This window comes from Eleutherodactylus coqui, chromosome 5 (genome assembly GCF_035609145.1).
Source record: "Eleutherodactylus coqui strain aEleCoq1 chromosome 5, aEleCoq1.hap1, whole genome shotgun sequence".
NCBI classification, from domain to species: domain Eukaryota; kingdom Metazoa; phylum Chordata; class Amphibia; order Anura; family Eleutherodactylidae; genus Eleutherodactylus; species Eleutherodactylus coqui.
In genome coordinates, this window is record NC_089841.1 from 248,402,118 (window position 1) to 248,429,539 (window position 27,422).

At 45.7% G+C, this 27,422-nt stretch overlaps 1 protein-coding gene across 1 annotated transcript in view; it reads right to left on the reverse strand.

The window, feature by feature from the left end:
- Positions 1–24,070, reverse strand: part of ZCCHC7 (zinc finger CCHC-type containing 7) — a 149,425-nt gene extending 125,355 nt beyond the window's left edge. The window contains exons 1-2 of the mRNA XM_066604460.1: positions 23,948–24,070; positions 21,598–22,238 (exon numbers count right to left, since the gene is read on the reverse strand). Coding sequence (XP_066460557.1) covers positions 21,598–22,225 — 628 coding nt within the window. The 5' untranslated portion in view covers positions 22,226–22,238; positions 23,948–24,070. The remainder of the gene's footprint in view (positions 1–21,597; positions 22,239–23,947) is intronic.
- Between the last annotated feature and the right edge of the window lie 3,352 nt (positions 24,071–27,422).

Sequence of the window (27,422 nt, forward strand, 5' to 3'; positions counted from 1 at the left end):
AGCCGAGCGCTCCGTGCTGGGTATGGAGAACAGAGCTGGACCGCTCTGTTCTTCATACCCAGCCTGTTATCAGGGAGCGGGATACAGCTGAAACAATAGTATCAGCTGTATCCCGCTGTGAATCACTGATAAGGCTCATTGTCAGCACGCTGAAAGACAACGATGAGCGACGGGAGAACGAAAACCGCACGATGTCAGTGCAGTTACACACAACGATTATCACTCAAAACACGGCTTTTGAGTGAATTTTGAGCGATAATCATTGTGTCTAAATGGGCCTTTAGCAACTAAAGAATTAAACGGTTTCCTAGACCGGTCACTTCCGCTGCTCTCCACTCCAGGTGCCACTAACACTTTTGGGTCCACACCCCTACAGTCCCAAGAGTGAAGTACCACCCAGCTTGGCTGATGAAGGGGTTCCTCCCCGAAACGCCTATCTTCTGCTGGATTTTAATTCAAATAAATAAAATCAAAGTTGGATATTTCATCCTACTGTCTTACAACTATTATTGGAGAATGGAGCTGAGATAACAGTGTTTTGTCATTGCATAATTGGCTCTTTAAAAACTGCAGTAATTTGCCGCCCCGACTTATAATGCAGATAGCACAATCATGTATTCCACATGTGCCTTTCAAACCGATGCTTGGAATAGATGCGGTGAGGGTAGGACACATTAGTAATATCATCAGCTTTACCCTATAAGCAATTAGCTCCTATTAGCAGTATTCTGTTTCTTCAAGAAGTTAAGCATCAACTCTTCAGGCTCTTAGGAACCTTGCAAATAATGGCTCTTTTACACAAGTCAATGGTCGATCAATCACATCGCGATCGTTGCCCGGTCTAAGAATGCGCAACAATCAACTGTCAAATGAGCAAATTCTTGCTTGTTGTTGATGACATCTTTTATGCAGGCAGATACATTATGGTTTGTTAGCAGCACATCTCCTGGTGTAAACAGCCGACAGACGCAAACTGTATGGGACAATGACTGGTGCATCTGAATACCAGAAGGGTTAATGAATTTGGATATAAGGTGCGACCTATAGACATATATAATTACATGATATAGATTTTTGCCAAACTTCTCTGTTTATTTATAAAACCAGCATATACACGGTACGTGTTTCGAGGTCAGCAGACCTCCTCCTCAGTACTTACTGGGGACACACGTTGGGATGCTGAAGGATATCTTGAGCGAAGATTCGGCAGTGGTGCATGGAAGATGTCCAAGATAAAGTTTTAATTTAAAAACATGTTACGAATGACGTAAGCTAATAAAGCCAAGACTCACCTCTCCTGGGTACCTGTATCGACACTTCTGGGTCTTTCCTAGTGCTTACAGGCTGCAGAAGCCCATGTATGGGACTTGACCTATTATATCTGGAAGAAGTTGCACTTGTTTGCATTAAAGGGGTATCCCCACATCCGTCAACCACAGCGGTGATGAGAACGCACGCCTAATCTCCCAAGGCAACCAGTGGCCAGAAGTACAGAAATAGTCAGATTAGCTGTTATACACTATTTCTGTAACTCCCATTGTAGTGAATGGCAGACAGGTAAACAGTGTAGCATAGCGAGATATGCAAACCAAGTAGCTCACTGTGCTGGTTACACAACTCCCATTCACTATGGACATTAAATGGGTTGTACCACAATTGACTTCTCACCTATCCATAGGATAGGTGATAAGTCTGATCAGTGAGGGGTCTCTCCACTGAGATCCCCACCAATCCTGAGAAAAGGGGTCCCATGTTACCCTCTCCTCATCACTGCGGGCTTACTACAGTGAGCCCACAGGGACAAGAAGAGGGAAACATGGGATCCCCATTCTCAGGAATGGTGAAGGTTTCAGCAGCAAGGCTGTCACTGATTAGATGTTGATAGCCCCTTTCAGAAAACAACATAGAACGGCCAGTTCATCCGTTTCCTATATTCTTGTCCGCCTGCAGGGAGAGTTTGAGGTGAGAGCCGCTATAAATGTCTGAGCTGTGAATACCCCTTTAATTTGCTCTAGCGGTAATGTTCCCATAATGGTGGCTAGTACTGTACTGGTAATTTGCAATGGTCTCTTGAATTGGAATTGGACCAGGGAGCACTGAAGTCTTTAGGTTTCCCTAGAGTTTGGTCTACGTGCTTTTGTGTCGGAGACCCATTGATGCATGGATTTTAAGGCGATATTCCACAGACCCGCCTGGTGCAGCAGCCACCCCCTCCTGGTGGGAAATATATGGGAAGATGGCCTTGTGGCCTACTCCATTCAATTCTATGAGAGTTATGGAAGACAGCTACCAGCTTAGCTCGGCTTCTATAATGCAATGGGACACTTACATTTGAGAGTAAGTCTTGTAGAGACCTTCTTACACAATGTTGAGGAAGCTCTGGCCAACAATGTGAGCGTAGGACCAACAGATCCCCCCAAGGCCGGCCTCCCACTACGCTGCCGTTAGGCGGACCTCACATCTGCCGAGGTTCTGCCGCAGATCCGGCACAAAATACCCCAAGGAAAAGTGCTGCATGTAGTTCTTATTCTTCCGGTAAAATGATGGGCATCTGAGCGAAAACCGAAAGGACCCCATTGACTATGAATGGCGCTGTTCGGTTCTATCATAAGATAGGCACATAAGGCAAGGGGATTCCTTTTCCTTGCTCCCCGAACAGACCAAGAAAATGGACCCCCTGCCACAGATGTTAGAGCGGCTATACAGACAAAATAATGGAACAACCAAACAAAAACAGCACAGAACATAAAAAAGGGGAACCTAATAAAAGAAAAAAAAAAAAAAGTATTTTCATGAATAAACTACACCCTACCTTCCTAAAATAGTGGCCCCCAAACACCATATAAATTACCGTTCATAAACACAAGCACATAGCCCTGTACTCCTTCTCCGGACACTGATCTAACGAGATAGGACCCCCTCCCCTTCCCTATATCCCGACTACTCTCCCTTCCTCTTCATCCTTAAGTAGGTTGGCCCTAGCCAGGCCATCTTTGATTCAGTGATTTCTTGGATGAAGAAGTTCATACACATACTGGTCAGTGTGAAAACTTCAGGATTGTAGGATTATTTTTTTCAACTATAGATCATGCCATTAAAAATGTAAGAATTTTTGGCTAATATAGAAGTTATCCTGCCCCCTGAATTCTATGAGAGCAGAGTGGAGGGTGGAGTAGTAATAGTTCACGCAGACATGCCGCTGGAGCTAATGGTGATTTATTACTATTTATTCACATTTACACTACTCAGTACTACTGGACACTGTCATACATGATGTGTGCTATAGACAGAGCAGAATCCGCACTTCTCTGCACAGCCTATAGAAGATATAACAGCAGGCTCCTCACGCTAGTTTGAACAAGTGAAAATCAAAATATACAGCCTGCAGTAAACGATAAATGGTGATAAAGTCATATAATGGCCGGAAATACTGGTATCCTTCATATATACACAGCAGCTTATTCTGAAAAGTCACCTGAAAAGTTAGTCCAAAGCTCCAAACAGGAGGTATTTATTTCCCCTTTCAGGAACCCCAATTCCGCCGCTTTGGCCAACGTGACGTTGCATCTCGGCAGCCATCTTGTTGTGGTATACGCAGCGTCTGATGTACAAAGGGCAGGAACGGGCTTTGGCAGACACAGCTTCCCAGGACAGCCTGTAGCCGTCACCCCGCTCAGCTGTCAGTCAGCTGTCATCAGGGCAGCAGATACAATGTATTATTCATCTATAACTCATGGGTGAGTTCAATTTGCCTCATTTCAATTTCAAACACAAGGATACAGTTTCTGTAGCGCTTTGCTTTATTAAATCCAAGTCTTCATTCTAAACCCAGGAATTTCTTATTTTATTACTTCCTGAAATTTGTAGATATGGCATTGTCCTAAGGTGCAGATAACAAGAGATAGAACACACTGCCAATGTTCTCATTTAATTTTGCTTCTGTACATACATAAATCTCCCCAAACGGGGAAGAAAAAAAAGGGTTCTAAGTTATGAACAAAATTCAGGTATTTGTTGCTCATTAAAAAAAGGAACTATTTTACATATGACATCCACAACGTACGAGAAATAATCCCAGGCCGAGGCAGAAGTATGAAAACACCCAACTATGAGAGACCATAAGTGAGATTCTGCAAAAATATATATATATTTTATTAAACCTATTAAATGTAACAGACATTAAATCAATAGATTTCAAATCAGCAACTAAAACCAAAGCGCATTGCATTTAAAGGGGGGGGGGGGGTATCGCACAAACTGATTATAATTGCGGAATCCGCAATCACGGTCCGTGCAGAGGATCCGCGGTAAAACTCGGGCATTGGAAGGCATGTATTTTTTATTTTCCGTTCACACTCGCAGTATGCTCTATTTTAACGTGGATTCCGTGCGGACGACGTCCCTTTAAAGGCAATGGATTAGAGTGTTCCCTCGCCCATACGCAATTTAACATTGCGTACGAGTGGTGGAAACGCTCGCAACTTTAATGGAAAAACTGGAATGTCGGCTGAAGGGGAAAGAGAGATTATTCTTCCACGCGGACGATACGCTGTGCAAAATGTACCTCCAGGCCGAAAAACGCTCACATGTTTGATATATTCCGATCATTCGCAATTACTTTCCGTGAAGGATTGCAGGTCTTCCATTTGCGGAACCCGACCTGTTCGTGTGAGCACGGTCTTATACTACACAGACAAGAATACTACTACTACTATACGACAAGAAAAAAACATGGCAACATAGTCCACAGGCTTCTATTGAAGACCACATCTTTGTATCACGTACATTGGTTACAATAAATTAGCCTAAACAGGCATGTTATATACATATCACACACATATCTATACCTATATAGATAGAATTGTGTGTATAGATAGAGATTAGTGGCTACCAAACATCTCTGAAATTCTACCTCTTTGATTGCCAGTTGTCCCTATAACATCTTCAATAAGTCTACCCACCATACCCATTTAGTGTCCTCCACTGTATGTTTACCCAGTTTATAGAGTGGGCTCAGTTGACATCGGCTTGCCATGGCCAGGACTGGTGAAATGTCTGATACTGGTCACTTAACCCCTTAGATGCAGCAGTCAATAGCGACCACGGCATCTAAGCGGTTAGACAAAAAAAAAAGTGCCCCCTCGTAAACAGCAAGCCAAGGGGTTGTCAGGTTACCGTACCTTCCAAAAAATGGAGTAAAAGTATTAATAAAAAAAAAAAAAGGAGAAGACATATGTGCGCCAAAATTATACCAATAAAAAAAACAACAAAAAACTACAACTCGCTCCGCTAAAACAAGCCATCGCACAACTCAGTCACTAGAATATGGTAACACTGCAATTCTTCAAGTGTTCTTTTTATTTTACTTAGTAAACTACATATTTGGTGTTTTTGCTATTACCATAAATCGTAGTGATGTGCAAAATAAAAATAAAAAAGTTAACAAAAATTCTTATCACACAGCTAACATGGTAAAAATGAAACCCAAAAAGCATGGTGGAATTGGTCTATTCTTTGGTTCCCCAAAAATATTTTTAAACCTTCCCAATACGTTACATGGTGCAATAGCGGCGCCACTGAAAAGGCAATTCGGCCTAAAAAATATAAGCCCACACGAAGCTATGTTAAAGGGGTTGTCCCGCGCCGAAACGGGGTTTTTTTTTTTCAACCCCTCCCCCCCCCCCCCCCCCCGTTCGGCGCGAGACAACCCCGATGCAGGGGTTAAAAAAGAACACCGGAGAGTGCTTACCTGAGTCCCCGCGCTCCGGTGACTTCTTACTTACCAGCTGAAGATGGCCGCCAGGATCTTCTCCCTCGGTGGACCGCAGGGCTTCTGTGCGGTCCATTGCCGATTCCAGCCTCCTGATTGGCTGGAATCGGCACGTGACGGGGCAGAGCTACACGGAGCCGGCATCCTGCACAAGCGGCCCCATTGAGAAAAGAAGAAGACCCGGACTGCGCAAGCGCGGCTAATTTGGCCATTAGACGCCGAAAATTAGTCGGCTCCATGGAAACGAGGACGCTAGCAACGGAGCAGGTAAGTGAAAAACTTCTTATAACTTCTGTATGGTTCATAATTAATGCACAATGTACATTACAAAGTGCATTAATATGGCCATACAGAAGTGTATAGACCCACTTGCTGCCGCGGGACAACCCCTTTAAGGAAATAATAAAGTTTTGGCTCTTCGAAGAAAGGAATGAAAAAGAGCCAAAACAAAAACTGGCTGTCACACTAAGAGGATACACATCCATGGGAGACGCAATATCACCTGGCCGCGCCACATCTTACAGAGTTGTAACCCGTTTTCCCTCTAGCCAACAGAGGGGAACCCTCAGCAGAGCACCGCCTTCTACAACATTCATGTGAGCAGATAGCCATTTTCTGTATTCCCTAGCTTGATGGGACAACTTCTTTAATGGGGTTTTCCAGGACTTAACTATTGATGACTTTTCCTCAGGATAGGTCATCAATACTTGACTGGCAGGGGGGGGGGGGGGGGGGGGGGGGGGGCCATCGCTCGGGACAGGAACAGAAGCAGACAGCTCTGCCCATATGGCAACAACCCGTGTTGGTATTGCAGGTACTGCTCCCATTGAATTCAAAGGGTACTATGCCTGCACTACCAACCTGGGCCACTGCAATGCTGACAGAGCTGTCTGCTTCCGGCTATGTCTGTAATGGCAGCGGGCCAAAGGAACAGCTGATTGGTGGGGATCCCAAATGGCAGCCCCCCTCCCGCCAATCAAGTATTAAGTCCTGGAAAAAGCCTTTAAAGGAATCCTGTGGTTTTGGGACAAAATTACTACCTGCTCTTGTTCTTCCGTCCATCCAATCAGCCGGTTCGAACCCTGGTTTTCAGCTGTCCAAGATACACTGTGCACTGCCTTCTAATTAGCCGGTGCCGATCATACAAGCAGTGCTGGTCAATCAGAGTATATATAGAGCACCGATGGTTTAACACCATCAATGTACTATAGGGATTAGGTAGTCTGAAGACTGCGTCGGCCACCTTGGATGTCCGAAAGCAGGACCTCAACCAATGGGTTGGACAGACCGTGAAAAACAAGTATAGATCCCCTACAGTCCCAGGAACAATTCTGTCCTCAAACTGGAAGGTCGCTTTAAGTGCAGTTTATCCTAAAATACATTTAAAGGGATATTCCAGATTTATATAGATAAAGCCAATTATTTGCGTTCTAAAAAGTGAATCAAAGTTTAACCCAATAACTTCAGGATCTCTGCTTGCTTAGCAAACACCCCACATTAATGCCGCTGGCTCCTAGTGAGTATATATCTGGATTGTTTGAGCAGTGTGGCAGTGCCAATATTATTCTTAGCGTTATACATGATGCCAGTCACAATAAACGGCCACATTTGCTTAAATAAGCCTTAAAGGATGAATTTTATTTCTTAGCGCTGACGGAAATGTTCCTCTAAGCTATTTAATTCAGTGCGGGGAAAAAAAACCCGTTTTCCAAGCATAAGCCATTTTAAGAACCTCCTTTGTATCAAAAGCTGATTGACATACTGAATACATCAAGCTTGATAGTCTGTGTTATCAAGGGAAAGAACAGGTTTAACAACGTTATCCCTGGTGCAAAAGTGGAATTACAATTTAAATGAAATTTCTAATTTATTGCTACCCAGGCAGTTTATGGGAACGGCGACAAAGGGGTTAAACCCAAACCGAAAAACACAAAACAGCAGCATTTAGTAAAACTTATATTATTAATCTACGCCTCCCCTCCAACACCCTCCCAGCGCCGATCTCCCTAATGGATTCTAGCTGGAGCGAATGTGAAGACATGTGCGCAGCGATTCCCAATGACAGAGACGCGTCCTGGAACACAACTCCGAAACGGGGAAAAAAAGTGTGTGTGTGTATATATATATATGAAAGAGAAGATGTATGAAAAAAATTATATATATATTAGTTTCCCTGAAAATAAGACAGGGTCTTATATTTATATTAATTTTTGTTCCAAAGATTAACATGTACAGCTGCATGGACACTATTTAAAAATCATTTTAGGGCTTATTTTCAGGGTAGGTCTTATTTTCGGGGAGACAGGGTGTAAATATATATATTAATTTTGTTTTTTTTCTCTTTCAAAGTAGTTTCTCCAATACATAAAACTTTTTTTAAAAAAATACTCCTAAATATGGGCAGATGTATAGTCTTCATAGAAACGTTACAATATAATAGGTTATTATGAATACAGGGTCAGGGGGTCATGGCTGCATCCAGAGACACATATGTGTGTAAATACACGTTTTTCCTCTGGCGTGACACCAACTTTTTAGGGCCTGCCTACATATTACATGCAGAGACTAACGGTGCTTTTACACGGGACGATCTGTTGGGCGCGGCTCGCCCCAGCGATAATCGTTGCCGTACGCAGGACGGAGCTTCGCTGACTGAATGGAGGCGGAGCGGTTGGGGATCGATCCGGCCGTCTCCATTCACAGTAAGCAGGTAGTTGTTCCTAAGTGAACAGCCGTCTATTTACACGGATCGATAAGGCGTTCCGTTTTTTGCACGCAGAAACTGAACGACGAACGAGAAGCGAACCAATTCTTGTTTGTCGCGGCATGCATTTACACTGAACGCTAATCATAAAGATTCTCGCTGGAATCCGAACGACGATTGTTCTGTGTAAAAGCAGCTTAAGAGAAGAATCAACGCGGATATAATTGTTCTAGCATTTAAAGGGATTGTTCAGATAAGAAAGCCAAGTCCACCCACCCTTTAGGGAGACTCCCCTCCATGGCGGCCATCTGCATTGGCTAGAATAAAGAACCGCTACAAGGAATGAGCGGGCGCCACATAATATCATATTCCATCTACCGCTGATAGTTGTAGCTTTCAGCCAATCACAAGTCGGTCCGCTTTGAGAAAAGGTGATTAGTTGGGACAAGGGCTCCAAGGGGCGAAATCCAAATTCACGTCTTACATGCCGATTTTGATACGGATTTGTTACAAATTACGGCCATTGCCTTTTAAAGGGCAAAATATATGACAAATCCAACTATGAGGGGCATTTATACTGCGCAAGTACTGCGTGAGCACTGCCAGCGACGAACGTTAAACTAATTATCGTCCGACATTTAGTTTGTGGAGAAAGAGAAACCAAAACAGCGATCTGCACGTATAAACAGGCAGTCATTCATCCGCAGATGACTGCCTGGTTAGTGTGATCTCCGGCCCGCTCCGCCTCCATTGACTAATCGATCGCTGCTTTCATGCAATAGCACAGTAGCGATTAGTGGCATCCGCAAATCAACCCCGCACGTGTTAACTGGAAGTGCGGACGCCCCAATGCTTCCCTATGGGCGGCTTGAACTGCAGCTCGTCCACGTGGGTGTCCCACAATTCAAATCTGCCCGTGGCATAAGGGGGCTTAGTTCCAACGCTGCCACTTCCTGCCAACTGCAGTAGCCATACTCCTGGAGGACTTCAGAACAGATCAACCGTACTGAAAGCAAAACATGGCCCGTTGGGTAACATCACTAATGGCCCCTGTACATCTGTAGAGAAGCGGCATAAAATTCCAGATGAAACCGTGAAGCATGCTGCGCCATTTTTTCTGTTAAAAAAAAACAAACAACTGGACAGATGCTGGACGAACCCCATTCTAGTCAATGGCGTCTGTTCGGCACGTGCCGTGCTCTGGTGCCTCCATCTTTCCTTTGTTTGGCACCTATGACGAAGCTGTACAATGGAAAAGAGGCCTAACGCTTAATTGGCTGCCACAGTCATGTGACATTGTCACTACGGACAACACTTCATTAAAAAAAAAAGCGGCGGGGATCGGTATCTATAGAATGCGGAATAATCCATACAGCGAGCATATTATAAAAAGTTGTAATATTTTCCCATTCAGAGCGCCACCAGTTCACTTATGTTTGTTTTTTTCTAACGCCTATTAAGAACCTCCCGATTCTCGCCTGCCCGTCATCACAGGCTCATTCGCGGTCGTGCAGCCCGTTTAGACAAGCAGATTATCATTGGCAGTCGTGAAGTTCTCATTCAGCGTTTCACATTCCTATTAACGATCAGTGTTTTAATGTAACGAGAAACTAACGATTTTTTTTTTTTTGCCGGCTGAGACTGAACGACGAATGGGAAGCGTAGGATTCTCTTTCGCCGATTATCGTTCAGTTTCGCTCATTTGAACGATTTTCTGAATGATAATCGTTCCGTCTAAACGCAGCGTGACAGAAGACGAGCAAGAATAAGAGGGCGGCGGGGAATCCCTTCACGTACAACACAACGCAGACCAGAGCTGCAGTAAGAACTTCACCAGGGCGGCCGGGAGCCAGAAGAACCAGGATCAGCCGGGGCTCAGAAGCGCCCACCCTCAGCCCACGCCAACAATAGACTTCTAGGGAGGGGAAGCCTTCTCACTTGTATTATTCCATCACAAAGCAGCGTCTACCACTAATGTATATTCATAGAGATCAATGCAGAGCCGCGGCTTACAACACCGTAGCCAACCGGCGAGGATAGAACGATCATACGGCCTTCCATACGTTCAACTCAATGGACATATCTGGACAGCGGCGACTCACAAGATATCTTTGTTGCCCACAACAACCAATCACAGGACAGCTTTCATTTCTAATATTGCGCTTGAAAAATGATAGCTGTGCCATGATCGGCGATTGGTTGTTATGGGCAACAATGACATTACTTTTATGGAGTTTTTCATAACTTTGCCCTAGGACTGCGCAATTTGAAACTAAAATCAGATTTTTTTTACCCCTCATCTCTTTTCGATTACATCTAAAATTTCTTTTGTTTTTGTTGCTAAACAAGTTAAAATGCCACAAAAAAACCCCACATACACAGCAATTCTTTATTGTCAGAAGTGGAATACACAATTCTGACAATCAGTATTTATCAAAGAACTACTGTGGATATGAAAGAAGGGGATACGAATTATAGCTATATACACGTGAAGAATCGGGTTCTACACCCCCACCCGGTCATCCCAGCCCCGCCATGTACAATGAACACCCCCCATCACAGCCTCCATATACTGTTCTCCCCCCTGAGTTCTTGCTCAGCAAAATTATGATTAATTAAATGAATGTGATTAATTGCCCAGAGCTACCTTACCCTTATGTATATTATATACATTCCAGACAAGTGTGAAGAGGCATTCTCTTTACATGTGGCGGATGCTGATAAAAGACAGAATGGCTTCATGCAGAAGTCCTGCTATCTGTCCTCTGTGCCATCCATCCATCCATCCATGAGGGGCAGTCATATAGGTAGTGGAAGAATATTTAGATATGGCCCCTAATGCAGTTCCATTATAGATTACTCCAAATCTGGTGCAAATGAGAGATATTAGAAACCCTATTAAAAGAAACTTCTCAACCAAACGTTTGGAGTTCCCCATGCCAGCCCGTGGGGCTGACATGGGGAACTCCAAACTTTTGGTTGAGAAGTTTCTTTTAATAGGGTTTCTAATATCTCTCATTTGCACCAGATTTGAAGTACCTTTAATAAATCTATAATGGAACTGCATTAGGGGCCATATCTAAATATTCTTCCACTACCTATATGACTGCCCTTACAATCAGGGGCAACTCTAGTAATGGAGCAAAGCAGCTTTACCTTCCTTATGGCTGCACTATAGGACACCATCTGAATACGCTGCCTCTGTACTATGTACACTACGGGAGCAGGAGCCGAAGACGGATCTCCGCGGTGAGCCTATCTGACAGATAGGCTGACCGTGGAGAATCACGGCAATTCGCGGCATGCTGCGATTTGCTGGCCGCAAGCAGAGAATCGCTATGATTCTCCGCTCATGGACAGGGGGGAAGCTTTCACTGCGTTCCCCGCGGCGGGATTATCGCCATGGGCAACGCAATGAAAATACGCATGTGGACAGGCAGCCTTAAAAACATAAAAATAATACTAGAACAATAGTTGGAATTTAGGATTCTGAACACAGGGCTTTTTTTCAGGGTACACAGCAAGGACAGCTGCTCTGCAGTAATGAAAGCAAATTGTGGTTGGAAATTGGATGAAAACTATTCCCACAGGTGTCTCAACGTTTGTAGATTACTTTCAAACCCTCTGATTCTCTATAACCAGTGCTGGGGCAGATTGCATTACAAGGTCCTTCAGGACAGGATTTGGACAGTTTTGCTCTTCAGCACAGAGCACATTGCTGTCATAATGGTAAGAAAAAGGCAGTTAACAAAGAAAGAGACCATCATAACCCCATAGAAGTGTGGGTCAGTCCTACAGAGAAATTGCAAAGAAAGCCAAGGTGGCGGTCAGTACAGTTTCCTATACAATCTAAAGGCACTTGGAAACTGGAGAGAACAGATAGGGAAAAGTCTTGCAGACCAAAAGCAACTACATAATCAGAGGAGACGTTTTTGAGTGTTCTGCACCTCACAGCACAAAATATTTAAGCACAGCTCAATGCAGCAAAAAATAAGTGTTCATCTTAACTGTGGAGGGAAGACTTCTATCTGCAGGTTTGACTGGGAGAGTATCAGTAAGAGAACAACTAAGGCCTCATGCCCACGGCTGTGACGGAATATCGCAGCGGAGTCCGTCACAGCGCCCCCAAAAGAGCCCATACTCACCTCTCCAGGTCCGCTGTGCGCATCCCACCTGGCAAGTCGGCGTGCATGCGCAGTACAGCGCATGACGCGCTGGCAGAGCGGGATGACGCGGCCGGCGAGGACCCGGAATAATGCGATACTTCCACTGTGCTACAGTGGAAGTATAGCGTGACGGACGGCTTCCATTGACTACAATGGAAGCCAGCCGCGCGTATTCCCGCGGTAATTACAGCATACCGCAGTTTCTTTCATGCTGCGGAATTCCGCGGTGTGAGCATTGAGCTATTAGGCGCAATAGAACCTAATAGCTGCGGCACGGCGCAGCGGATTTTCGCTGCGTGAAATGCAACAGAAATCCAGCCGTGGGCATTAGCCCTTATGGACTGATTAATGAAAATTTAACACCTCTGGTACATCACGCAGGGCTTTTGTACGCCATTGAGTAGGTGAAAGCTTGGTTCCCCGAGTGTGACACCAACTGTCAGATATGGAGGAGGTAGCCTGATGGCTTGGGGCTCTTTCCTGAATTGGTAACTTGCACAGGGTGACTGGCACACTGGACAAAAAGAGGTACCACAGCATTTTGATAGACCATGCAATACCCTCTGGTGTACGCCTAGCTGGTCAGGGGTCTATATTACAGCAAGACGATGATCCAAAACATACTTCTAGGTTATGTCAGAACTACTTAAGGCAAGAAGCAGCCGGTAGGCTCCAAAGAATGGAATGTCTTGCACAGTCTCCAGACTTAACCCCCACTGAGTTTGTTTGGGAGGAACTGGACAGAAGGGTGAAACAAAACAACCTACAAGTGCAGCAGATTTGTGGGAACTTCTGCAACAGCGTTAGGAAGAAATGCCTGAATAATATCTGAATGCAATTGTAGAAAGAATGCCTTGATGGTGTAAAGCTGTTCCTTCAGCTACAGGGGGCGACTTGGGAGAGCAGAAAAAAATTTTGATTTAGTTTGCTAAAGTTAACTCATTACTTTTAGTAATTTTAACGTGTTTATCTGTTCTATGCTTTCATTTCAAAGTACATTGGAGAAAAACGTAAATATCAGTAACAACTGGAAAAATTGAGGGTGTTCTAAAACTTTTAACCAGTAGTATAAATGAAGGGGGTGGGGGGTGGGACGGGCAGTTAGATCCATCAGCATATTAGGACACGCCCTTTCCTCCTTGTAAGGTACAATACATTCCAATGTGGTATATGTATGGTGATGGAGTGCTATAATGTATACAATGGTGTGCAGCTGCCAGGATCTATAGCTATACAAGACAGTACTGGACAAGGAACAATACAGAGTGCTTGCTGGTAAATATCAGGCACGAAAAAGTCGAACACCATGATGCATTTACAACCTTCTCCCCCCCCCCCCAAAAAAAATTAAGGTATCCATAATTAGAAGACGAAAATGGAAATGCTCATAGTATCGCCGATGACATCATTTGTATACCAGTAATGTATCCCTGGTTTATCAGGTCAGTTAATCAGGGTGGATTTACCATTAAACATATCCGTTTTCTGGCGCCAGAAAGCGAGCCTGCTTTGTGCTGCATTTACTTTCAGACATTTTTTTTTTCTTTTGCTGCAAAAGAGGGGTTCCTTACGTCTAAAGGGGGTGTGGCCTAAATGCAACATCATGCGCCAAAACTGGCATGACTTTCGGCATAAACTAACTCCGCTAATATACGTGGTATAACGGTTGAACCAGACAGTCTGGCACATTTATCATCCAGCATGAGACACTGCGATAAGTCTAGCGCATTTTAAGACTGTCTAGTCTAAATTTGCCCTTTCTGATTAGACAGTATTAGTAAAAGGCTAAAAGGCCTCGTTGACAGGCTAAAACAGCATTGAGTAAAAGTGCTGCTACTTTATAACAACTCATGATAGTAATGATGGTCAAGAACGCGGCATCCAACGAAAATACGGACGCTGCGAGTTGCCCCATGTATGTAAAAGGAGGCGTTAAATGTCCCCCGGTGGGGAGAACTCTCACTATGGGAACAACCTGCTAAATGTAAAGCCTTTTATAAACTAAAATAAATGATATATAAGTCAACCACATATCAGGATCCAAGAACAAAGCCGCGTCCGGCAGCCGCCCCCCCCCCCCCTTTATTACAGCCTCTCCCACCGCATGGCCGCCCAGCCAAGCACCGGAACAAACAAAAATATTGGTTTATAATAGTTTCAGTCCTCTTCTACCAAGCAGACAGAATTATTAAAAAGTCTGATTTCCAGCGGTTCAAAGGGTACTTTCTCAAGATGATTAATATGGCTAGACATTCATTATTCATTGCTCTACCCGGCTTAATAGAAATTGAACTAGCAGTGAATCTTATGGATACCAATGGAAAGCTCTCCAAATAGAAGTGCTTTGCCGGGACTTTTCTATTAACCTAGAATAGCTTTTAACCCTTAAAACTTTGAAATCAGTTAGACGCCATGTCTGGAATTTGCATCACATCAATCATCAGATGCAGCAGGCTAGAAAAATGCATCCCAGCAACACATTTAGGTACATCCGAGTATTCCCGGAGGGGGTAGATGACCCGATATACAGAATATCACACAGATGTGTCAGCGGGTAACTTTTCAGACCACATACATAAAAGGTTATAAAACTTTCTACACGCTCGATACTTTTCCTGCAGATAAAGGAGGGTATTGGGGGTAAGCGGACATTAGTATGTCTGACGGGTAGCATAGGGTGTACTGACCCACGTGGAGCAATCAGGACTGGTAGCGCCAACGCCGGGCCCAGGAGTTCCCCTTCCCTTCACGGGCGAGATGTCTAGAATGAGGACTAGTGGGGAAGGATAAGACAAGTATAGGACAACATTAATAGTTCTTGGCCAAGTGCGTGTCTGCCGGCCTCAGGGGGAGGACTGGAATTAGTGCTCCCAGACGGAACCAGGATTGTAACTAAAGACTAAAAGAAAAGGAACAAAAAAAAAAAAGACATCTGGTAATCACAGCGTTTGCTTTACTTGGAATCGTTGGGGAGGAGGGGGGGGGGGGTATAATGTGCCGAGGTACTGCAGATTACGTCTGGGTGCGTTATACAGCCAATGTGTACCATGACGGGACAGAGAAAAATAGCAGAAATATCAAATAATGCCATTTCTGTATGAATAATGTAATAGAGGCATAAACTGGTTACCCGTACAGTATGGCCGACGTCTGGCAACACTTTGGTATAGGGAACGTCCTTGCATAATAAGGGACAGCTTTATTCAACTTTGGAAGAAATAGAGGTGCTGTGTTGTGTTATATAGCAACAAAGGTAAGGCCGGTATCACATCTACGTTGGGACTTCCGGTCGGATGTTCCACCGCAGACCCGTTGCAGCAAAGTACAAGATGGTTGGCACCAACACGGGACTTCCCACAAATATCGTCCGGTTACAATATTTCCCCCCTGTAATGAGCAGAGTGCAGCAGACAGACCCGAAATAAAGCCGTATCCCTCTGCTAATAATGTAGTGATATGTGGAGGATATAGCGATTGCCCCAGCATGATAAAATGTATCACATGAGCCGCAGTCGCACAATACTTCCCGTACCGCGCACTTGGGCTAACTTCATACGGGCGAGCGTAATATCGGGCTGTGAATTCCACCCCTCAAATTGCGCTCCCCACCGTGGGAATTCTCTTATGTGAAAACAGCCACGCATCACTTCAGGGATGTAGGGATCCTCCGCCGCAGAGTTACTCCATGGCGGGCATATAGCACATGGTGCGATGCTACCGCCAGCCCCTTTGAAAACAATGTGCCCTGCGATGCGACAGCATGCAGAAAGATGCAACATGCCGTGATGTGATCGGGGTGCCACGAGGGAAGACATCACTCATGTGTATGACGCCGTTCAAAAGAATGGGGTTCATATTTGTGCATCTCGCAACGCACAGATCTCGTGCGACTTTCAAACCTGTGAGAAGGCGGCCTTACCTCTCTTTTTAAACCAAGTTCACATAACGCTTAGAAATTTTCACAACTTACTCATGATAAAGTGGGTTACTTCCGCTCGGGTACCCAGGCATCAAGAGCATGGCACAACCTCAAGTCCCCAAGTGAATAGCAGCGGAGCATGTGAGGCCCCCACTGCACTCACTGTCTATGGACATAGAGCTGGGCACTAAGTTCGGACCCCCACGATGGCGGTTTTCATCCAGGCTGCAAATGCTACATCCAGAGTTATCCTATTAGACCCTGGTTCTGGAAGGGTGTAATATGTGTACTTAGATGGCAGTTTTGTTAGGCCCTGGTAGCTATGGCAACCCATCAGAGGCCCGATATTGTGTCGCAGGTGGGATTGGTGGTGTGACAGAGGGAGCCCAGTCTTCTGTCTAACCACTTAGATGCAGCATTCTCAGCTGACCATGGCATTTAAGGGGTTAAAAGGATGGAATTAAAGCTGCTTCTGATCGCAGTCATCGCAGGAGGGTGTTAGTTGTTTAACGGCAGCTGTCGCATATATTGTGGGCTCAGCTCCAAAGCCTGCTCGATACATTCCCCTGTGACATGTAACATACATGTACATCGCATGTCGGGAAGGAGTTACTAGGATTGGAATAATGCACTGTATTCATTAGAATGTTACATATTATATATATATATATATATATATATATATATATATCCTAAAGTAACGGTCTCACATAATATATGGCTGACCATGTAATACATGTAAGGGGCTGGACTGCAAGAGAGCGAGCCACTGTTAGAGGGGTCAGTCCGAAGCAAAGAACCCCCCATTTATAATATCCACATACCCTAAAAGGGCATATAGACAAGGGATGTATAAATATCCTGAAAGAGTTCATCTCACAAAGCAAAGTTATCCCCTATTTACAAGATATTGGATAACTAGCTGATCAGTGGGGGGCCGACTGCTGGGCCCCTACCGATAATACAAGTGGGGGTCTAGAAGGTCCCTGCATGAATGGAGCACCGGCCAAGCACGCGCTACCTCTCCATTCATCTGAAAGCGACTGCTGGAGATACTCGAGTTCAAGAGCTCACCGATCTCTGCAAGTCCCACGGAAATGAAGCAGCGATGCAGATCCTTTACAGTCGCTTATGGGACCCTTGTTCTCGGGATCATTGGGGGTCCCAGTATTCAAACTCCCACCAATAAACTAGCTTGACCTTTGTTTTGATGGACAACCTTTAACGTTACGCACTTTTCAGTACTCAAACTCATCTCTTCAAAATCATACCAAAAAGTCACCATGACCAGTAAACAAGGCAAACACAATGCAATAAATATTCTAAAAGGTTTATCTATCGGGATTATAGTAGTTAAAGAGGTTTTTTAGGCAGTGCTCGCCGGGATACACCGGGGGTAGAGTGGAAGCTGCTGCTCCGCTCCACGTGTAGTGGCCGGACCTTGTAATTGCAGGCACAGCTCTCATGGAAACCAAAGGGAACTGCGCTTGTAATTGTAGGCCGGGGTCCCGTTGACTTCAATGAAAGCTGTGCCTGCAATTACGAGTGCCGGCCACTATCCAAAGGTCAGAGAAGTGGCTGAGAAAAACAGCCGACGGCACCAAATGGAGGCAACAAGGTACTTCTTCTTGGGCAAAAAAAATAATAAATCAGCGGTACATCTCAAAAGAGAAGAAAATATTACACCGGCTTTTTCAGTCGTCAAAAGGTTCTGCCTGGAGAATGGCCTCTAAACAAAAATACCTGATACTGCAGGCATCCCGGTGGGGTTTCCTTAGTTAGACCTTTTTGCGGCAAAAAGAAAAAATCCTCAAACTACCAAATTCTTTTCTCTTTACCCAGAAGAAAGACCTGTGGAGATCGACACTCAAGCATGGGATATGGATTCGGCCTGTGCCTTTCCCAGCAATTCCTTTAGGTCCTGAGAAAAATTGTACAGTCCCAAAGCGGCCGGCATCCTCACAGTCCCAAAGCGGCCGGCATCCTCACAGTCCCAAAGCGGCCGGCATCCTCACAGTCCCAAAGCGGCCGGCATCCTCACAGTCCCAAAGCGGCCGGCATCCTCACAGTCCCAAAGCGGCCGGCATCCTCACAGTCCCAAAGCGGCCGGCATCCTCACAGTCCCAAAGCGGCCGGCATCCTCACAGTCCCAAAGCGGCCGGCATCCTCATAGTCCCAAAGCGGCCGGCATCTTCATAGTTCCATCCTGGAAGGTACGATGCTGGTTTTCTCTTCTGCACCATCGAGCTCTGGAAGCCCCTTTGATATTTCCGCAATAGCGCGCCCTTCTACAGGGTCAGTACTGTTCCCCAATGCAGGGGAACTCAAGTTATCAGCATGGGGATGGAGAGGCAAATTCTGACAAAGCCCCATATCAACCCTCAAGGGCAGTTGGACGTTGGTCACATCCAGTATCCAGAGAAAGTACTGGCAGATATTTAGCAGTTGGAGAGGTTCTAATATTTTGGTTCTGCCAGATCCAAATATTCCAATTCAAGACAATCACTGCTGGCAGCCATACTTACTGATATACTAATCTACCGAGGCGGGTGCAGAACCACATCCCTCAGCATGCAGACCAAATTGTTAATATGGAGAAGATTGCACAATACTGATGAACAACAAGTCTCACACCGACCACATATTGGAGGGATTGGCTGCTTAGTATTATACCTGCACATGGATAAGGCATACAAAGGGAGCCGGACCAACTGATACATGTGATGCACCATGTAGGATTACAGCCTATTAAAGACGCCACCTACAATTCAGCCCGGCGGGTTGTCTAGCACCTCCAGAGGAAACCACACTGGCACTACCATCCCGGCTCAGCCAATCACTACAGCCATTCAATGCGATTGCTTCTTCACGCGCTGCAGTGATTGGCTGAGCCACGGCACCCAAGAACCAATAACAGCCAGAGTTTCCTGGAGGCAGAGATTTTGAACCTCCAAACCAGGAAGCGTTTGCTGAAAACTACAAACAAGTCTGCCGCAGCTGCAAAGGAGACACGTGGCGGAGCGCACAGTGCCTGTTAGGGGATGTTTTGGGTTTTTTAAAGGGGTTGTCTCGCGCCGAAACGGGGTTTTTTTTTTCCATAGGCCCCCCGTTCGGCGCAGGACAACCCCAAAGGATGTTAAAAAAAAATAAAAATTTTTATTACTTACCCGAATTCCCGCTCTGCGACGTCTTCCTTCTTCCTTCACCAAGATGGCCGCCGGGATCTTCACCCACGATGCACCGCGGGTCTTCTCCCATGGTGCACCGTGGGCTCTGTGCGGTCCATTGCCGATTCCAGCCTCCTGATTGGCTGGAATTGGCACACGTGACGGGGCGGAGCTACGCGATGACGCGTAGAAGGAGGCTAAGCCAGAACGCCGCTCGTGCCTGGACCTAGGAGAAGGGGAGAAGACCGCACAGCGCAAGCGTCTAAAAAAGCAAGACGACATCAGAATTAGACGGCTCCATGGAGACGGGGACGCCAGCAACGGAGCAGGTAAGTGAATAACTTCTGTATGGCTCATATTTAATGCACGATGTACATTACAAAGTGCATTAATATGGCCATACAGAAGTGTATACCCCCACTTGCTGCCGCGAGACAACCCCTTTAAATACAGATAGGCCTTATTTTCGGGGTATTTCAAACCCACCTGAAAATCCCGGCAAAAGAGCGCGTCTTTGTAGTAACACAAAATTGCGATATCGCACAGGACACAGATGCTATATCACTGTTGCCTGTGTGAAAGAGGCCTAAATCTAAGGTATTCATTAATATTTGTGCCAAAATACGATGGGCTGCAAGTCCACATCAAGGTCCTCATCCTCCTGTGCGTCTGTGCACTACCATCACAAACCACTCACAGAAAAAGGACATATCAAGAAAACATACTTACTGATATACTAGTCTACTGATACTAAATACAAGGGCGGGTATACATAGAAAACAGACAGATTCCCAAACTCTGGCCGCTAAGAGAATAATTCTGCATTACTTGACAATCACAAGGAGGCTAGGCAACCATTTATTTGTCCAGTTTGGAGGAAACAACGAGGGGAAGAAAGCATCAAGAAGCCCGCCTGCAGATTGGAGCAAAGCCGTTATATCAGAGACAGAAAAATCAGGAGCAAGACCCTCCTCCTCCTTTTGTCATGGCCAACCCTACGCGAGCAGCTCCTGCCTCCCATGCGGAGAAGGCTTCTCGAGAACAAATTGGCAAGGCAGCTACTTGGGCAGGTCCAAATACTTCCAACAAAGGTGTTTTTAGGCAGCGCCGGCGGTCGGTGCCAGGATACATGGGGGTGGGTATGGAAGCTGCTGCTCCAACTCCTATGTAGTGGCCAGGCCTCGTGATTGCAGGCGCAGCTCTCATTCAAATCAATGGGCCCCCAGCCTGCAATGACAAGCGCAGCTCCTATTGATTTCAATGAGAGCTGCGCCTGCAATTACGAGCGCCAGACACTACACAGGGGTCGGAGCAGCGGCTTCCGCTTCCACTCCCACATCAGTGTGTCCTGGCACTGACAGCCAGCGCTGCCGAGATTATATAACCTCTCAGTGTCCTTGACCCAACAGAAGGCAGGGAACAACCTCCATTTGGTGCTGTCATTAAAAGCCTAATGCAAATCATTTCAGTGACATGGCACAATGTCACAGAACGTTAAAGGGGTACTCCGTGGGCTACATCCTAAATGTCTGAAAGGTGTAGCGAGGGAGAACGGGTATCCCATGACCACTGTTTAGTTGTAGAATCAGGCTGGTGGCAAAGACGAGCTGACCACCGCTCTCTTTATTGCTGTCATGGACTACAATGGAGACAGCCATGGCCAGCTCCTTCCCCTCTCCTTCTCTTTGCACTAGTCACCACCTGGTTTCAACAGTTTAACAGAGACAATAGACCCCAGATTCCCCTCTATGTGGATGTTTGCGAAATTGGGACTCTTGTTGGAGTAACCCCTTAACAAGTGTATGGTAATATTATTGGCAATTATTGCTACATGTACGACAAGCTTAAGAGGGATTGCAGTTCTCACAAACCTTCGCTGGGACTTCTGTGGCCCTGGAGGTTCAGCTGGATGCTGGCATCTCCATCCTCTTTTGTTCTTCCCAACAACATCCAGTTTTCCACATCACTTTGATCGCTATCGGATGAAAGTAACACTTCTTCATGGTCTTCAACATCTTCATCATCTGAACTTCCTCTGATCACAAGAACCTCCTGCACTATGCCATCTTTGTAACTTTTGCCAGATCTTGCAGACTTTGGCCCTTGAAGTTTAGATGACTTTTTCCCCAGAAGTGAAGCTTTAGGAGTTGACTGGAGCTCCGGTTGTTGGACAGCAGACAACACTTTGCTCTTCAGCTTGGACCGGTATACACTGTCCTCTTCCAGACTGTCGGAAAGGATCATCACTGCGGAAGAGTCTGAAGCCCTTACGTCATCGCTGTCCGAGATCACAATCACAGACTTGTTGTCGGGACCGTTGGTCTTCTTGTTGTCCTCCTTCATCGGATCCTCTATGTTGTCCTCACTGGGGTTCTGGGAATAGTGCAGCTGGCTATAGAGGTAGGCTTCCACCTCGCTGTCAGGGCCGTCATCACTGGAAGACTCTTCGCGGTACAGCTCGTCCTCGTAAGCCGCCAGCTCATCCTCATCATGAAACATTGTACAGAAAGCTCTGTAGTGAATGAAACACAAGGGAAGCCAATAAGACAGCAGCGATGACACAACACCACCACGGAAGACACAATTTTTAAAAATATTTTCTTTCTTATTTCAAGACCCCATTTGTAAACCGCAGTAAGTAATACGTACCACTGGGAGCGCTCTTATCAGGGATTATCAGCGCAGATCCCGGCTGCCATAAGACCATGTCACCTACCCCCCAGTCCCTCTCTGTAAACCATAAGTTAGGGCTAGTTCACACAGGCGACTGTGATTTTGGTCAGTGAAAGGCTTATTTCACACGGGCGAGTGCGATATTGGACCGGAAAACTCGCCCCACTATCACCCCTACCAACATGCGATGTCCCTGTGAATGTGATGCATTTGTGTGTAAAAACCTGCCTTGCATCACTTCAGGTAAGCAGCGATCCTCTGGCGCAGGTGGCGGCCGCGGCGAACGGTTGCGGAGTATTTCCCATCATTTTCAATGGGAAACCTTGCAACGCATCGCATTTGCGTGCACCTAGCATGCGGTGTGGTTTGTGCATTTTGTGACGCACGATTCTCTTGGCTTTGTGAAACCGCCTAAGATGGCCTCAACTGATATAACTTAAAACTTCCCCTAAAGTCAGTGGGTGCGTGAAAAGAAACAAATGGAGGGCAGTTACGCGCCGGGCGCGGGCATTATGTTTTTTTCTCAGGACCTAGCTGACTTGAAGAGGCGAGGTTTGGTCTGAGAAGCGCACCAGAACAGAACACGCTGACGGGGGGCGGGGGGTTCACGTGGACCACCAGTCTAAGAAGAATAAAACCCACACCTGTGAATGCGCCCGCTGACTGTAGAGGGGCTGCACAGAATATAGCCCCCCCTATCCACAGGATAACTGACCAGCATGCTCTACTTCTGCACAGATTCCGCACGGATGGTCTCCATTGAAGTCAATGGAAGCCGTCCGACCCGTAGCCCGTCCGCGGGTAGCCCGTCCGTGGGTAGCCGTGGCATCGCCTAGCAACGGCAGAGAGAAAAAAATATATATATATAACTCAAGACCAGGGGTGGGGGTCTTGTGTCCCTCCTCCTCTTTGCGGGGCTACTGCAGCCCCCCACAGTAAGGAGGACGACTGAACCAGCGCTCCACTCACATCCAACGGGCCTGCGGACATCACAGAGCAGCAAAACCAATTGGGCATTTCTGATAACCCCACTGAAACAAATGGCTGACTGCGTACGCCCGGCCAGAGTGACGTTACTGCGTGTTTGCACAACCGAAAGGAGTATTTCACCGGCTCCGGCGTTTATGTGCGCAAATGATGTACCCCGTGTCTGCATGCACAAAAAAATATGCCCTAATGCTCATCGACTGTGCGTGTATCTGCGCAGCGACCACGCAGGGTTCCTGCATACATTCTGCCCCCCTCCATTGATTGTAATCGGCTCTTGCGGTGTGCGAATGCTGAAGACAGGGCAATCCGCTGCGTAAACACTGAGCGCCGTACCAGCAGTCCCCGTATACAGGAGGCGACATGCGATATGCAGGGTATATCACATGGACGGCCTGCTGATACTGGACATCACACGGACAGTATACAGGGTTTATATACAGAGAGAGTGCAGAGATATGTTATGGCCTGCTTGGAGTTGTGGTCCCACGTGTAGTGGTCACCATGACAACAGAGCCCCTCACAGCAGCCAGACATGGCCAACCCCACTTCACACGTTACCTGACAGAAGAGCAGATGATCCCCTAATAACCTGCTGCACATGCGGGCCGGTGTCACCAACAGGAAGTTCTGAGGGGAACATCCTGCTGCACGTGGGAACCAGTGTCACAGTCAGAAGGGCCCCCTGGAAACAGTATACCTGTATCGCAGTTCCACTTCCGGGACCAGGGTAAAATGGGACTGCTCGGCGTATGGGGCGGGTCACGTGATAGAGATGGGGCGGGTCATGCTCCCAGCTGTGAGCGGCGGGCATATATACACATTCCGAATAGGTTCAGTACCGCAGCAGATTAGAGCCACCTGATTGGCTCTTCGGCACCACGTGACGACACTTCGTGCACGCGGATTGCCTTCAGCAGCCGTGCACTACACACTACACTTAAGCAGCTGTGCACAGACCCCCCTTTAGGGTTAGGGCTAGGTTTAGGGTTAGGTATAGGGTTAGTTTTAGGTTTAGGTTTAGGGTTAGGTTTAGGGTTAGGGTTAGGTTTAGGGTTAGGTTTAGGGTTACAGTTAGGTTTAGGGTTAGGTTTAGGTTTAGTGTTAGGTTTAGGGTTAGGGTTAGGTTTAGGGTTAGGTTTAGGGTTAGGGTTAGGTTTAGGGTTAGGTTTAGGGTTAGGGTTAGGGTTAGGTATAGGGTTAGGGTAAGGTTTAGGGTTAGGTTTAGGGTTAGAGTTAGGGTAAGGTTTAGGGTTAGGTTTAGTGTTAGGGTTAGGTTTAGGGTTAGCACTAACCCTAAAGGGGGTCTGTGCACGCTGCCTAAGTGTAGTGTGTAGTGCACGGCTGCTTAAGGCAATCCGCGTGCACGCAGTGTAGTCACGTGGTGCCGAAGACCCAATCAGGTGCCTCTAATCAGCAGCGCTACTGAATCTATTCGGAATGTGTATATATGCGAAATATATATATATATATATATATATATATATATATATATATATATATGTATATATATATATATATATATATATATACACACATTAGACCCCACCTATAGATATACACACTAATGTATATTAGTGTGTGTACACACACACACACACTAGACCTCGCCTACAGACACACATCTATATATATAAAGACGAAAGCCCTTACTCACTCACTGATTGACTGACTGACTCGCCAAAAGTTCTCCAACTTCCCGATGTCGTAGAAACATGAATTTTGGCACAAGCATAGATTATCTCCAAAATAGGAAAAGTTATTAGGTCCCAACTCGATTATTCAATTCTAGCGCAAAAAAGAAATGCCGTCGAAATTTTACATACAGAATCTAAATCTCTCACTTTCCAATGTCATAGAAACTTAAAATTTGGCACGAGCATTGAATATGTCATAAATAGGAAAAGTTAATTGGTCCCAACTTGAATATTCAATTCTATGCGCAAAAGAATTAGCGTCCAAATTTTACGTACGGAATCTAATTCTCTCACTTCCCGGTGTCATAGAAACTCGAAATTTGGCAGGAGCATTGATTATGTCATAAATAGGAAAAGCTAATGGGTCCCAACTCGATTATTCAATACTATGCGCAAAAAAATTAGTCTCCAAATTTTACGTATGGAATGTTATTTTCTCACTTTCCGGTGTCATAAAAACGTGAAATTTGGCACGAGCATTGATTATGTCATAAATAGGAAAATCCTAATGGGTCCCAACTCGATTATTCAATTCTAGTGCAAAAGAATTAGCGTTTAAATTTTGCGTACAGGATCTAATTCTCTCCCTTCCCGATGTCGTAGAAACATGAAATTTGGCAGGAGCATTGATAAGGTCATAAATAGGAAAAGTTAATAGGTCCCAACTCGATTATTCAATTCTATGCGCAAAAGAATTAGCATCCAAATTTTACGCACAGAATCTAATTCTCTTACTTCCAGGTGTCATAGAAACTGGAAATTTGGCACGGGCATTGATTATATCATATATTGGAAAAGTTAATGGGTCCCAACTCGATTATTCAATTCTAAGTGTAAAAGAATTAGCGTCCAAATTTTACGTATGGAATCTAATTCTCTCACTTCCTAATCTTATGAAGGAAACGTCGCATGGTTACCTCCCGTGGTGTTTCCTGGGTAACGCAGAGAACTATGCAAAACGGTGAACATATGTTTTTCCTCGGTATCTCTAAAGTAACCAGGACTTCATAAGATTTTCCGCGTGAACACCAGATAAACACCAGTACCAAATTAACTCGGGCGAAGCCGGGTATATCAGCTAGTACTAATATATATGTATTATTATTCTGTGCATGCCAATACACTGCATAAACCTGCAGAAGGGCCCAAGTGTTTGCTGCACCAAAACATAGTGACTTCGCTGGCTCCCTGCGTATTGCCACAGGCCCATTCTCTCCGTTGGCCCATTGCGGTGCGTAATACACACCATAATAGGACATGCTGCTTATTTTTTCAAATGATTAAGCATTGCGTGCAAAAACACGCTCGTGAAAGAACCCACTGAAATCACAACTTGAATGCGTAATGTGCTGCGCAAATCTGTTCGTGTGAACGAGCCTTAAACTGTATTTTGGTAAAATAGCAGCGCATCACTGCTTCACCTGGTCGCACCCTGTGTATAGTCTGTGGAGCGACACTTATGGGGTATCTCTTCTTGGAACATTGCACTGTTTCTCTGTTAAGCCTTCTGGAAATGTATTTAAGGGTCTTCCCCCATCCTCGGGTGCCCCAAGACTTCCTGCTGCTTGAGGCGAAGTATGAAATTACACTTCTTACCCCCCGCTGCTAAAATACCCATTCATTACACTAGTATTGAAAGCAACAATACACAAGATACCAGCACATATTTGAACTATTGAGACTTGTCTGAACTAATAGTGGTCCCAGTAGTAATAGTAACCTCCATAGTCGTCCCAGTAGTAATAGTGACCCACTTAATGGCTCCAGTAGTAATAGTGACCTTCATAGTGGTCCCAGTAGTAATAGTGACCCCATAGTGGTCCCAGTAGTAATAGTAACCTCCATAGTGGCCCCAGTAGTAATAGTGACCTCTATAGTGGTCCCAGTAGTAATAGTAACCTCCATAGTGGTCCCAGTAGTAATAGTGACCCCCCCCATAGTGGTCCCAGTAGTAATAGTAACCTCCATAGTGGTACCAGTAGTAATAGTGACCTCCATAGTGGTCCCAGTAGTATTAGTAACCTCCATAGTGGTCCCAGTAGTAATAGTGACCCCCATAGTGGTCCCAGTAGTAATAGGGACCTCCATAGTGGTCGCAGTAGTAATATTGACCTCTATAGTGGCCCAGTAGTAATAATGACCTCCATAGTGGCCCCAGTAATAATAGTGACCTCGATAGTGGTCCCAGTAGTAATAGTGACCTCCATAGTGGTCCCAGTAGTAATAGTGACCCCCTTAATGGCTCTAGTAGTACTAGTGACCCCCATAGTGGTCCCAGTAGTAATAGTGACCCCCTAATGGCTCCAGTAATAATAGTGACCTCCATAGTGCTCCCAGTA